At 37.4% G+C, this 13,418-nt stretch overlaps 1 protein-coding gene across 4 annotated transcripts in view; it reads left to right on the forward strand.

Annotated features, from left to right (window-relative positions):
* The window catches only part of ATP2B2 (ATPase plasma membrane Ca2+ transporting 2), a gene marked incomplete at its 5' end in the record, with an annotated part of 188,145 nt that overhangs the window by 102,228 nt on the left and 72,499 nt on the right, over nucleotides 1-13,418 (forward strand). For 3 of the 4 annotated variants that reach the window (XM_082487810.1, XM_082487809.1, XM_082487811.1), the window contains 4 exons: nucleotides 1,899-1,940; nucleotides 3,677-3,841; nucleotides 6,052-6,266; nucleotides 7,752-7,994. In XM_082487810.1, the coding sequence (XP_082343936.1) occupies nucleotides 1,899-1,940; nucleotides 3,677-3,841; nucleotides 6,052-6,266; nucleotides 7,752-7,994 (665 nt within the window). The remainder of the gene's footprint in view (nucleotides 1-1,898; nucleotides 1,941-3,676; nucleotides 3,842-6,051; nucleotides 6,267-7,751; nucleotides 7,995-13,418) is intronic. The other variant, XM_082487812.1, reaches the window with a different exon arrangement.

The following is a 13,418-nucleotide window of genomic DNA, read 5'->3' on the forward strand; positions in this document are numbered from 1 at the left end:
CGGTTTGGGGTTTGGTGGGGTTTTGTTTGTTTTGTTTTGTTTTGTTTTTTAAGTTGAAGAATCTTCAGTGATATTGCTTTAAGGTTTGGAACTGTGTTCTGAAAAAGGACCTCTCGAACAGGACATAGAGCAGACTGTCTGCTCTAAATTAGCGTTTTCCAGTTCTTAAGGAAGGCTTTATCCTCTCGCCAGAAATCAGAATCTCTAGAGATGTTTTATGTCTTCCACTAACTTTATTAAAAACCGTTCTAAGGAAAATAGCCATTAGGCAGGTAGCAAGTTCAACTACGCGCTGCATGCAAAAAGTTTTAAGCGGATTGCACAATGAAAATGAACTTGATTTTGTTCAGGTTCATAGATTCACGTCTTGTGCCAAAACATAAGTCTTCGGAAGATAGATACCGCCTTTTTAAAAGCCATATTATAGCCAAGGTGGGGGTAGAGTTAGAAAAATAGACAAGCAGTTGATGCTAAATGGTTTACTTCAGCATACTTTCATAATGCAAGTATACGTGGCAAAACATCCTCTCCTTTGCTGTATTTCCGTGCTTCTGAATTTCTCAGTGCCTGTGGCCTATTAGTATGGGGTGAAATGTTACAGTGATACATTTATGACTGATATGGCCGTTTCGCTCTGATTGAGCGGGAAGGATTTAGTGGTCTCCCCAACTATTGAAAATACAAACATGCAGGAAATGCATCTTAGCCTTTGAATTTTGCTACTATTTATACGCAGCATAGAGTGAAAAAATGAATACATATGTTGAAGCATAATTCCTGCTGCTTTATTGTGCACGTCAGTCCCGGCTGTATTGTTGCAGGAAGTTGGATGAGCAGGACTTAACTGCTGTCATGGTTTTTTTATAAACTCTAATGATACGTTTCTTATTAGAATGTGACGAAAATCCCGTAAAGGTGTTCTAAGAATTAATTTGCCTTAGCGTTATTTTTTTATTGTGCATTATACATAACTACAAAAAGAGAACGTCATCCATTCTGAATGTAATAGTTATAAAATTCAGGTAGTCTTTTCCGTAAGATGAATTCATATATCACCGTGAAAGTTCCATAAGGGATCCCACCAAGAAATTTTGAATCCATTTGAAATTGTTTACTGATTATTCTGAATATGCTCTAGTTTGTATTTTGCCATTTTTAGTTCATACATACTTTCAAATGGTATATTTTCAGATTAAAAAAAAAAAAAATAAGGACTTTGGTATGGTAAGACTCTACGTAGCTAAAATACTAAATTGGAAATTACAGAGGCACTTGGCAAATCTTTCTTTAGTATAAATCTGAATATTAGGCTGAGATGATCATTTGGCACTTTTATTTACAGGACTAACTTGCTAAATAATACAACCAAGTGAGGAAGATGTAATTTTAAAATCATATCTGATTTACATTTTTGTTTATATTTATTAACACTATTTATATTTTGTCCTAATTTACTAAAATAATGACTGCAATTCTGGAATACATTAAGAAAGCCACACTTTATACTGGTGTGTGCCAAAATCATACCTGTGAGTTTTTTAAGTCCCAGCTCTCTGAAATTTCAGTTCAGGGTTATTATTAAAATTCTGCGTTCCACTGGATTCTTTTTATTAATTTCACACTCTTAATTTATGAGGTTTGCTCAAAAATACATGCAGATATTTAGTATTTTACATGTTACAACATTGAATTTGACTGCAGTTCCTTGAATGTGTCCAGCTAAGTTGTCCATGCTTCGAAGTAAACATATGATAACAATGGCTACTGATCATAAATAAGTATCTGTAACACGCTCATTACTTTTGTCTGCCCTTTTTATTTAAATTCCCATTTTCATGTTCTGTCTTGGGTGAAGATTGTTTACTGTCTGTTGTCTGTTGAAATTTTTCATCATATAGGCAAAATGCAGGATGGGAATATGGAGAACAGCCAGAACAAAGGTAATCTTCTTTCGTATTAAGGAGGTTGTGGATTTTATTTTTAGCATGTAGTTAAAGTCTGTTAAAAAATAAAATGAAAACTTGTGATTTGTGCCTGTGTGTAAAAATGGCCCTATTGTTCAAACAGAATGTTTAAAAAAAAACCCCAAAACAAACCCAACAAAAAAACCTACCAAAGAGATTGTAACTCTCATTTTGATATATCAGATGTTTAGGATAGGAGAAGATCAGTATTTCTAATAAGCCGTTGCTAGACGATAGTTTCATGTCACAAAGCTCATTTGAATTCATTTTTCTTGTGTAAGTTCTGTATGCTATGTATTGTTAGTGAACTTCCAACCCTATTTTTGATATGTCGTGTCATCTTTGGTGTTTAATGGCATTGTACAGACATACTTTCATTTGCAGGGAGAAGGTAAAGCAATAACAAAAGGAAACTTTAAAGCCAAGAGGTTATTTAGCAATGTAAAATCATATTATAAGGCTAAACAACAGGAAGATTAAGAACCGTAGGAGTTTCGTATTTAATGTACAATCTTGGGAAGAAATTTAAATAGATACCGCATAGCTCTCTTTTATTATGAGAGACTCCAGCTATCATGATTTGTTTGGGTTCTGCCAGATAAGTAAATTAAACGATAACTTACTCTTCTCAGATAATTCCAAAGATTGCCAAGGTAGTAGATCAGAAGCTGAATAGATAAACTCAATTGTTAATGGTACAAGACTGTTAAATGAAATAATATTAACTGACTAAGTTTTAAGGTTAGATAGACAAATTAGATTTCCAGGTCAAATAAGCAAGGTTTTGTACAATCTGTTCACGAATGTCAAAGCAAAGCTGTTTCATCTCATTCTATTTAATTTACTTCTGTCTGTTTTCAATACAAAACAGACACATACACATATATAAACCGGTATGTCATTGCTTTTGAAATACGTCTTTGATAGTAAAATAAAATTTCCTTATGTCAGCATTCTTTCAAGAAAGGGCGCGTTAGCCTTTAAATTATGTGTGGCTTTATGGGAGGATGCTGATGGTATCACCATCTGACCTGACAGCTGAGTTACTTGAACGCTGAATGCTGAGGAAACTTTTAAAGCCTGGTATTATCTTGAATAGTGGTTCACAAAGTGTGGTCCACTGGTCACTGAGGTGCCTGTGCAGTCAAGAGAAGTGGTGCACGGATCATCTGTGGAACCGCATTGCCTCAAAAGGTTTTCATTAAAAAGTATGATTATAAAGGTGCATTGTGATCTCTGAGACATAGCAAAATTTAGAGAAACATAGACCGTCTGTTTGCCAAAGCATTTGAGATCCGCTATTCTAGGAAATCCTGCAGTACTGATGCACTGTTACTTGCCAAGTAGTGTGCAAGACATAAGGCAATATATATGTGTATAACGCAGAGTTTCATCGGTGGTTTGAAAAACAAAGAAATAAAACCCCGTGGTTTTCATGGTACTTGACAGACGGCGCATTACATATCCCCATATGTATGGAGTGCACATGGGTATGTATGCCTGTACGTTTGTGCCCCGGCAGAACCCACTGGGTCTCGTAGGGGCATCTGTCTGCCGTGGGAGTGACGTGTAGCTCTGTGCGTAGATACAGTCATCGGTGTTGCAAGCAGCCCCTGCAACGGGCGGTGCTGGTTGAATTCAGTAAGTATCAACACTAAGATAAAAAGACGGAAGAATCGTTTTGGAGTAACGGTTTTGTTCTGCATTATTAGCCAAGCAGCAGGATGGGGCTGCTGCCATGGAGATGCAGCCACTGAAGAGCGCGGAAGGGGGAGAGGGAGATGACAAAGACAAGAAGAAATCCAACATGCACAAGAAAGAGAAATCTGTTCTTCAGGGAAAGCTGACCAAGCTGGCAGTCCAGATAGGCAAAGCAGGTACGACTGGGTAACTGACTGAATAGCAGTGTGGTATACGAGCAACAAAGGGTTTTAAAACAAACTATTCTAAAAAGGGATAAGCCTTTTTTACTGCAATATTGAGAAATAGGTCATCGTAATGCTATTCTGAGGATAGTATGTGGTAGTGAAGAACTTTTATTCTTCTAAAACCCGCTTTGACTGTCAAGAAACTGGAAGCTTTGGGCAACTTGGATTGCAATGAATCTTTGAATCAAAATGAAATGTCGCTTTGCTCATAGGCAATATCCCCAAGTGCAGTAATTACATATTTAATTTCCTCTCCCCTTAGAACTTCTGAGTACACAGTTTCAGAATCTCTAATATCATCTCAAAATATCACTCACACAGTATTTTCCTCTTATGGATTCTGAAATCATTCTGTTCTCTCTTAATATCCATGTTCCTGCCTTCTACCCAAATATGACACATCTGTTGACTCTTGTATCCAGTACCATCTGGTCCCTACTGTTACAAGTAGCACTTTTCCAACATGTAGGTAGAAAGTGAAAATCTTTCATAATGACATGCTTGGCTGAGGCCCTACAACAGATTCCTAACTTTACTTCTGTTCAGTCTCCTTTATCCTTCTTTACCACTCTGATTTTTACCCCTGCTATTCCTTCTCATTCATTTTTAAGTTCATTACACTTAGTTGATCACACAACCCCATGATGCCGCTTCTACCTCTTTGCCCGAACAGTGCGTGACTCGGAATCTATGGTTATCATCTCCCTTATATCCAATTTCATGCTTTGCCCAGTTTCATATTCCTCAAGCTTCTCTGCTTTGTTGCTAGTTGTACAAGAGTATGCATTTATATAAAACCACTTCATTTCTCATGATCATTAATTTTGCAGATTAAGTACCTTTCTACATCGCCATCTGATTATTACTCTCTTTGGTACTGTGGCAGCCACGTGAATATCACGTTTCAAGTAATTTTATGGGGATTTCTAACCATAATGTGGCAAGTAATATGAATGAAATTAATTATTCATTGCCTCATTTGGTTTTTCTTTGTCATTGGACAATCTCTGGGGTTGTCTTGCATTGTCATGAGTATTTGCCTGTACAATATTTTAATGGGTTTTCCTTTATCCTCTGGCGTTTAGCAGTCTCCCCGACTCATCTGTTTACTGTCAGCCTTAGCATCCTTCAGCTTACAAATTATTTTTTTTTAAATTCAGTCAAGACATGAAATTCAGAGCATTCCCCTTCTACTGTATGATCTCATTAGAGAGAAATTAATTTATTTTGAAATGCAGGCTTAACTGCTTCATAGAAACCTGCCAAAGAGCGGTAATCATAGCAAGGCAAAATAGATGTTCAACCAGAATTTTTATTTGTATACTCAAATCCAGGAACAAAATTGTGGAGGAGGAGTGCTATCTTAGCAAAGGCTGTGTCGTTGGGAGAGCATGTTAAGTCCCTGGGATCTTTTGTGAATTCTGTGTAGTATTTAGTAGTGTCTCTGGTGCTGTACTGCCAGTGTTGTACCTCTTTTCAGCCTCTCCTCATAAAAATATGCATTGTTTGCATATGTCCCTTTGAGAAGGGAAACGTTGGAAACACTCATATTGATCCCGTTTTCAAGAATAACAATGAAAATCTGTTCTATGGATGATTCTGCAGCATTGTCTCATTGTTTTCAACCAGATGCATCAGTAGGGCCTTTCTAAAGTATTTTATACAGCAACATAAACTACAGGAGACTCCTTTTCTCAAGCCTCTTAAGATAAGCTTAATTAAAAGAAAGAAGGGTGTTTGTATATGGACAGGCTAGTGATTTATAAGAGGTGGAGGTTAAAGGACAGATAAATGTTGTACCAGGCAAAGTAATGTATAAAACTGAAAAAACTTACCTTAAGCGACAGTGGAAGTCCTGTTGAAATACACTGACTGAGAAGCTTTAAAGTCATAGTAAGATGATGCTTAAAAATTAATGCACTGTGTTTCAGCTGTTCTGTAGAATTCAGTGTTTCCTTATTCACTGGAACGTATGGCTGGTGCAAACGTATTATAGTAATGTTTTTTTTACATTTTAAACTTTATCGTCACTTTTGGTACTGGTGAAAAATGTCACGTAGAATAAGGAAATAACTTCATATCAGGTTCAAAAATAAATTTCTAATTGCACGTTTCTAAATGTGTTTTGTTTTATACTAATTGATTATTTCTATTTTCAGGTTTGGTGATGTCTGCCATCACTGTAATCATTTTGGTACTATATTTTGCCATTGACACCTTTGTGGTCAACAAGAAGCAGTGGTTGCCCGAGTGCACTCCTGTCTATGTTCAGTATTTTGTTAAATTCTTCATTATTGGTGTTACTGTACTTGTGGTTGCTGTTCCTGAGGGGCTTCCACTTGCTGTCACTATTTCCCTGGCTTATTCTGTGAAGGTAAGAAACATTAAAAATAATTGTGGGAGAAAAATGCTGTTCGGTTGAGTTTGCTACTGAGTTATTCTTCAGGTTTTATCAGGTGTGATGAAAGTTGGCCTGCAAATTAACGTGCTCAAAATGTTAATGAGAGTGACATTTCTTCAAAGTGAAACTTTGCTTAATATTGAATGTATTTCTGACAAAAACGCAAGTACGTATGTATTCTAATATGTATCTTTAAAACTACACAGTGCGGGGCATATCAAACAATAGAAATACCTACTTAGCTTGCATGGCTGCCAGGAAGTTACTGAGCAGAATTTACTATGACAACAGTCCAGTCTTTTGATACGGAATAACTTTGTCTTCAAATTTTCTTGTGCAATAGTACAAAGTTTTGACACGGATTTGAAGTCTTCAGGAACACTTTTCAAAGAAAGTAGAGTTTCACTGGAGCTTTCATGTACTTTAAGAAAAGGCAGTTGCAGTTGTTTGTAGCCAATGATAATGATTCTATTAGGAAATTAAAGAGGATTAAGATCCTGGGCTCCATGATTTATGTAGGAGTTTTCGCAGAATGTTTTAGCAGTTTAGTCAGATGGTCCTGGGAATCTTAAATGAAAACTTTGTAAAGTTTATTTGCATTTAGTACGTAAAAAAATTAACGTATGAACATTAGGTAAAGGAATAGCTTGATGTATATGCAGCCAAACTTAATATTAGGAAAAAAAAGCACATCTCAAGCATGGGATTTTGCTAATAAAGACTGTAGCTGCTTTTAAAATATTTTCTTGTTTTCCTTATGTCCTTCATCATACACAGGCGGCACATACACGTGTAGCTATATTTGCACCAATGCAACTTGGTGTACAAATGGTGACACTGTGCCCTGTGAGTATAAGATAGTGTCTGCAAGTAAGGGTCAGGGGATTGGGCACAGAATTTTTTAAATCTTGAAAGCATATAAACCAAGATAACATGTATTTCCAGGATGACTGTGCATCCTGTGAAAAACACGTACTGTGGAATGGGGTACTCTACAAAGGTGGTTGTTTTGTGGGTGTGGGGTTTTTTTTGTTTGTTAGTTTCTTTATTCTTTCACAAAACATATAGTCCCTCTGTGTGCTGCAAGGTAACACCCTGGCATTGGAAATAGTGTTAAAAAAAAAAGTCTAATATTTGCTATAGTGATACTGTTTAAAAAAATCCTATTATCTTTAGTTTCTTTAGCTAATCTTTGCTGTTCTAGCTATTCCTTAAAATGTATATATACTGCAAAAAATCATGGAACTATGTCAGTTTATCAAAGGTGATGTTATTTCAAGGATGGTCACTGCTTGGTTGTCTGTAATTAGGGTTTGGGTTATTGGCCTCAGTTAAAATTCTAGTTTAGGGAGCATTATGTAATGAATAAGACTAAAACCACGGTTTTGCTTTTTATAACTGATGTTAAAAATCATTCAAAGCAAATCTTGAAGGTTTTTTAATTTTGCTTTTTCTCAGAAAATGATGAAGGATAACAATCTGGTCCGCCACTTAGATGCTTGTGAAACTATGGGTAATGCTACGGCCATCTGCTCTGACAAAACAGGGACACTCACAACCAACCGCATGACGGTCGTCCAAGCCTACGTTGGTGATGTCCACTACAAAGAGATCCCTGACCCAGATTCTGTACCCGCCAAAACCCTTGATTTGCTGGTGAATGCGATCGCTATCAACAGTGCTTATACTACAAAAATTCTGGTAAGTAGGCTTTTTCTGTCAATAAAATGAAACATAGCAGAAGGAGTTGTAATCTTTTTAAGCGTTGTTAATTCCTTAACATCCTGTTGTTGATTATGAAGCATTAAATACTGTTGAGGTTCTCAAAATAACAGGGGCTGTAAAAAATATATATTTTACCTTTTTCCTTTAATGATAGGGATGTACTTATAAGTACAAGACCAAGATACATTTTAAAAAGTCTTGCTGCCGTTAGATTGGGATGGCCCAGTTGTGGCGTAGGTAAATTTGCTAACACTAGTTTTCACTGAGACTTCATATGTGTAAAATTATTTTTGTGTCTCCAAGAACTTTCAATTGATTCTCAAATAGGACAAATTGGATTGGTTAAATCAGTGAGGTTAGTGATCTTTATTCATTCTGGTTTCAAGTGAATTGCGTCCAGAAGTATTATATTCAGTCTGTAAAGGAAGGCAAAATGGAAATATCATGTTTGCTTGTGGCATTAGATTCTTCTGTATGGAGCTAACGAAGAGGCCAAAAACTTTTGCAGTTCCACTAGATTTGTTCCTTGAAAGGTCAAGCTTAATCTTGAAATTGCAGAACAAATTCATTTTTGTTAAGTTTATGAATTTATGTATTGTCCTTTTTATAGCTCTATGCTGAGCTGTGGAATATAGTCTCATGTGGACTTCATGTTTGTTTGAAAAGTAGGCTTTTAAAATATAATCACAGAAAACAATTGGTGAAAGACTACTGAGTGCTGGAACATATATTTCCTTCACTTCTTGCTTATGTAAATATTTGGATATTAGTAACAATCAACACTTGGAAGAAGAAACTTGTTTAGAGAAACCCGATGCAGACATGCGAAGTGTGTTTGTGGCGAAGGTGTTTTGAAATGAATGCTCCTGAGGGCTGTTAGCCAGGGCCAGTGTCTGAAGTCAAGCCACAGCTTAGGCACCCTTCCGACAGTCGTCTCTGATGTGACGCACTCACTCTTCTGTCCTCACTGAAAGCTCTCTGGAAAGGGGAATGTGGGGAGAACCAGCCCCTGAGGCAGCTGGAGTCGCTTCCTGCAGCAAGAGTGGACAGGGAATCCCCCAAACCCTCCGTCAGCTCAGCAAGATACTGTTGGTCGCCACCTTCCAGCTGGAATCAGCTGGCAATGGGAGTGCAGCTCTTCTGTTGCACTGTACAGACAAACAGCTCTACTGAGCTGAGGTTGGAGCTAGCCCTTTCGACTTCAAATTCCAGAGACCCTGGAAAAGCAGAGCTCGCTCAGCTACGCACCAATTTCAGCTGTGCGCATTCAACTAGCAGCACCAGTTCCCAGCTGCATCCTGGATCTTATTCTGTCCTTTTCCTGTGGTCTGTCCAGCTCAAAATCAACCAGGTTAGCTGAAATGAAAGATGGGCCTTCCATTCTCGGGTGGTTCAGTGTAAATGCTGTGTAATAGCTCAGTGCGGATATTTTATGGCAGGGGCTTTTTGGAATCTAACTTGCGTATTTGTAAATTAGCAAGATTATTTTACTATTGCTGGGTAAACACGCTTTCATAAATCAGCATAACATTTGATTGTTGGGGAGAGGAACATACATCTTAGTTATTTTAATACCGTTACAGCCCAAGTAAGGTTAGGTACTTCTGTAGAAAGAGAAATCGAGTCAAACTCATCCTCAACACACAGGCTGGAATTAAGACAAGGTAATACAAACATATTGGGATACTAGGTAGCTGCATAAATTTGTGTTTGTATAGCTCCTACAGTGGTAGTGGTAGTCGCCAGCATCAGTCGTAGCTCTCACTATGGAGTTTGACTTTGGGAGGGCTTTGAAGACAATATTACCAATGTTGGCAGAATCTCCCTCATTCCTAATAAAGATCAAGGCAGAGGGCAGGCAGATTGGTTGGTAGTTCAGTCGGGTGTAACTGGCAGAGCAAGACTCAGTCATTTGAGCTTAATTCGTTTTATATTTTGCTGTTTATTTTGAATGCTTGAGATGAAACACAGTAACAAAGTGTTTCTGTTCAGCTTCCATACCAGTTCGCCCTCTCTGAATCTCAGAGTGATTTTAGGTTTCCGAGTAAGGCATGGGAAGGCATCAGACTTTCCAGAGCAATGCATCTGTAATATTAAGCTTAATATTCTGTATTTCTCTTGTGGCAATAGTTTCATTTGACTGAAAAATTTTTGGTCAGTAGAAGTTCTAAAATTTTGCTTTGGTCTCATAATTTTGAATTTTTTTTACTCTGTCTTGACTTCATTGCTTCTTGTTGAAATTAGTTCTGTGCGCCTATTAAAAAGAGTGAATATTCTACCACTTCACTTCTTTTTTAGCTTTGCAGAGAGACTGATTCTCTGTAAAATTGATAAATGGGTGAAATCCTCTGGAAGATCACCTTTGTGCTGGATGCATATCAGAAGACTACTTGAACTTGTCTGTGTAAAATTAATGGTGATTTTTTAGCTATTATAACAGCATCATAAGATCAAGCCTTGCAGTATGGACCCCACGAGAATAACAACTCCAATATCAGAGGAGTTCATTTTATTCATTGTTTATAACAAGCTTAAGCTCAAGTTTAAGATACAAGGTATTGTTCTGTAGCCCGCATTCATTTTAGATCATTAATAAATACAGTAAAAAATACGTAAGGGAGTTGTTTCCAGGATGAAGTGTAGAGAATTATTTTTCTAGCTGGCAGTACTGAATGCATACTTGTGCACTCATTCTTCCAGCGTATTTAATCAAATTGTGAATATCAGCTCAAACCCAAAGGGCGTATAAGTGTTATGTCGCTAAGATTGAATTTTACATATTCTATTTTTAGTTATCTAGTTATGCGTATGTTGTAAATTGTGCTTTGTATGAACTTCTGTTCAGAGTGATCGCATATGGGACCATAAAATTAGTCAAGATGCTCTGCTGAATGAGAAATATTCCCTCTTGCATTGTCTTTTGATTAAGGGGCAATTGAACCATTGATAAAAATATAAAAAGAAAATAATATCGCTGCTTGGGATAAAAGATTTGAATTTCCCTGAGAAATTAAACACAAATTATTCCAACTGAACAATAGCGTCATTAAATATAGTTCTTTTTAATGCTTTCCAAGATTAAGTTACTGGGTGAGCTGATTTTGCATTCCATTAGCTTCTGAGCAACTTTAACGCTGCTTTTGTGCTTTTTATGTGAAGCTGTTCTCCAGAAAGCCTTTCTTTACCAGTATTCATGGTTTAGAGAGCTTTCTCACACGGAAGTAGAAATTAGACTTCATGCATTTTTGCGCGTGAGCTGTGATGAGTGCTGTAAAGCATTTCCTACTTTGAAAACAAAATTTGCATTTTGGGAATACTTTGATTCCACTTGGAGCAGAAGTACGTTTATCTTGAATTTCACGGAGCAATAATGAAATAGAGACTCCAAATACCAAAACCAGTGATTTGAACTCTCCTATTGAGCTCTTGCTTACATAAATTCAGTTTTAATTGGAAAAGTATTTCTTCTTCTTCTAATTTCCTGAAAACTGTCAGAGGGGCATAGCTGACATGCTTGCTGGATGCACAGAATGTGTTCTTATTAAGAAAAGATCACAATTAGTATTTAGTTGAGTGATTTTCAGCACCGGTGGAAAAGACCCAGCTGAACCCGTTATTGTTAGGATCTAGCACAGGCATTTCATTTGGTACTTGATAGGTGCCTAGGGAGCAAAAAAGCTACTTATGCCTGCGATGGGTGAGTATCTGGATCTGCATCAGGAGGACTGTTTTCAGTTCTGACGATCTGGAGTATCATTTTACTGCATTTGCACAGCGTGTGGCACAATGTAGCGGCATCCTTTAACTGGCCATCTTGAAGGAAAAGACGTCACGGAAAAGTGCAAAACGTTCACTTCGCCTTGCACGGCTTCTGCCAACTTAGGAAAGGCAGTAAACGTGTGTTAGTCTGTGTGTTGGTAACTATTAGTCAAGTGACAAACGTGACCTTGTAAAACTTTTGGAACAAAAAGGTCTCTATCGGATAAAACCAAAAGGGGCGAATGAAGCAAAACAAACAAACAAAATAAAAAGACAAAAAGAATGTAGACACTGTTACTGCAACCACAACAGAGAAAGCAATGTTACCTGCTTACCGTATGGCAGATCATCTGCATATGATATTAGAACATGTCTAAGAAAATAGTGAAGTTACCAAGTTTACTACCAGCACCTAAATTCCAATTTACTACCAGCACCCATTCCTACCACAGCCCTGGCTGAGGGAGGGTCTTGGCTGTACGCTCAGACAGACCTCTCCTCACCAGGAATGGCTTTGAGGGCCCCAAATAACCCCAGCACGGAGGAGCAGGGGTTCCCCACGTGCATCCCTGAGCAGGAGTTTTGCTGGGGGAGAGCAGTGCTGAGGACGCAGGCTGGCTGCAGGGCTGGATGGCACTCAGCGGGAGGATGGAGCTGCAACGTAGACTCAGCCAGTAAGACTTAGGAGGAGAGAAAGGAAGGTGTTAATTCACCTGCTTGCTTTGTGTAATTGTTTTTTCCCGAACATACAATGAAAGATCTTATTTTAATAAGGGGAACAAAAGTCCTAACTTCTTTATACTGAGAGGAGTTCCAGAGATTTTGGCACAGAATTTTATTGTTAAGAATATACAGTTCTTTTGACTGATTGTCTGATGCGGAATACTGGAATGAATGCACTTCATATTTTCTTGGAGAAAAGGATTTTGAGGGAGGCTGGCAGAGCAGGTGGGTAACCCATAACATAAGAGAACCATAAGAAGAAATTACATTCTGCAAAGGTGAAATGGTAAAAGTAATGGAAAGTAAGATTTTAGCACAACAGCTGCTTTGCAGGAATAGATGAAAACCTACTGTAGGTATTGAGAACATGGATGTAGTAGCCAGGTGAAGGGTTCTTTTTATTTGTGAGGAATGTATTTGCATCCAAAAGAAATACAGCTATGTGGATTGTTGGGAGACAGTTTTCCTGTCAGAAATGGTCTTAAAAAAGATGTGCAAGGTACGAAATATGCTTCCCCCTTACAGATTTTTTTTTTTAAATCAGATTTAAAGACAGGATTTCATTTATCAAATACTTGAATTAATCTTGTCTCTTTTTGAATTATTTTTTATTGGATGAAAAAAATTGTCTCAAGAATGACATGTATATACATACGCGTATTATTTAGCGCGAATTAGAAATTTACTGTCACCTTTCATAATTTCATCACTTCTAATGTTGTAAGGTCTCCTGGAAAACAGCTTTAAAGTTGTTTGAGGGAATATGGATATTAAGAAGTTCCCTATGAAATCATTGAAAAACTTGAGAAGCAGTAGGTTGGTTTATGGATTTTTCCATACATTTCCCCACATTAATGGATAAAGTTGTCGGTGATGGAAACGAGGATTGAAATGCCGTATCTTTTGAACAGTAGTTGT

The sequence above is a fragment of the Vanellus vanellus genome, assembly GCF_965231255.1.
Source record: "Vanellus vanellus genome assembly, chromosome: 9".
NCBI lineage: Eukaryota > Metazoa > Chordata > Aves > Charadriiformes > Charadriidae > Vanellus > Vanellus vanellus.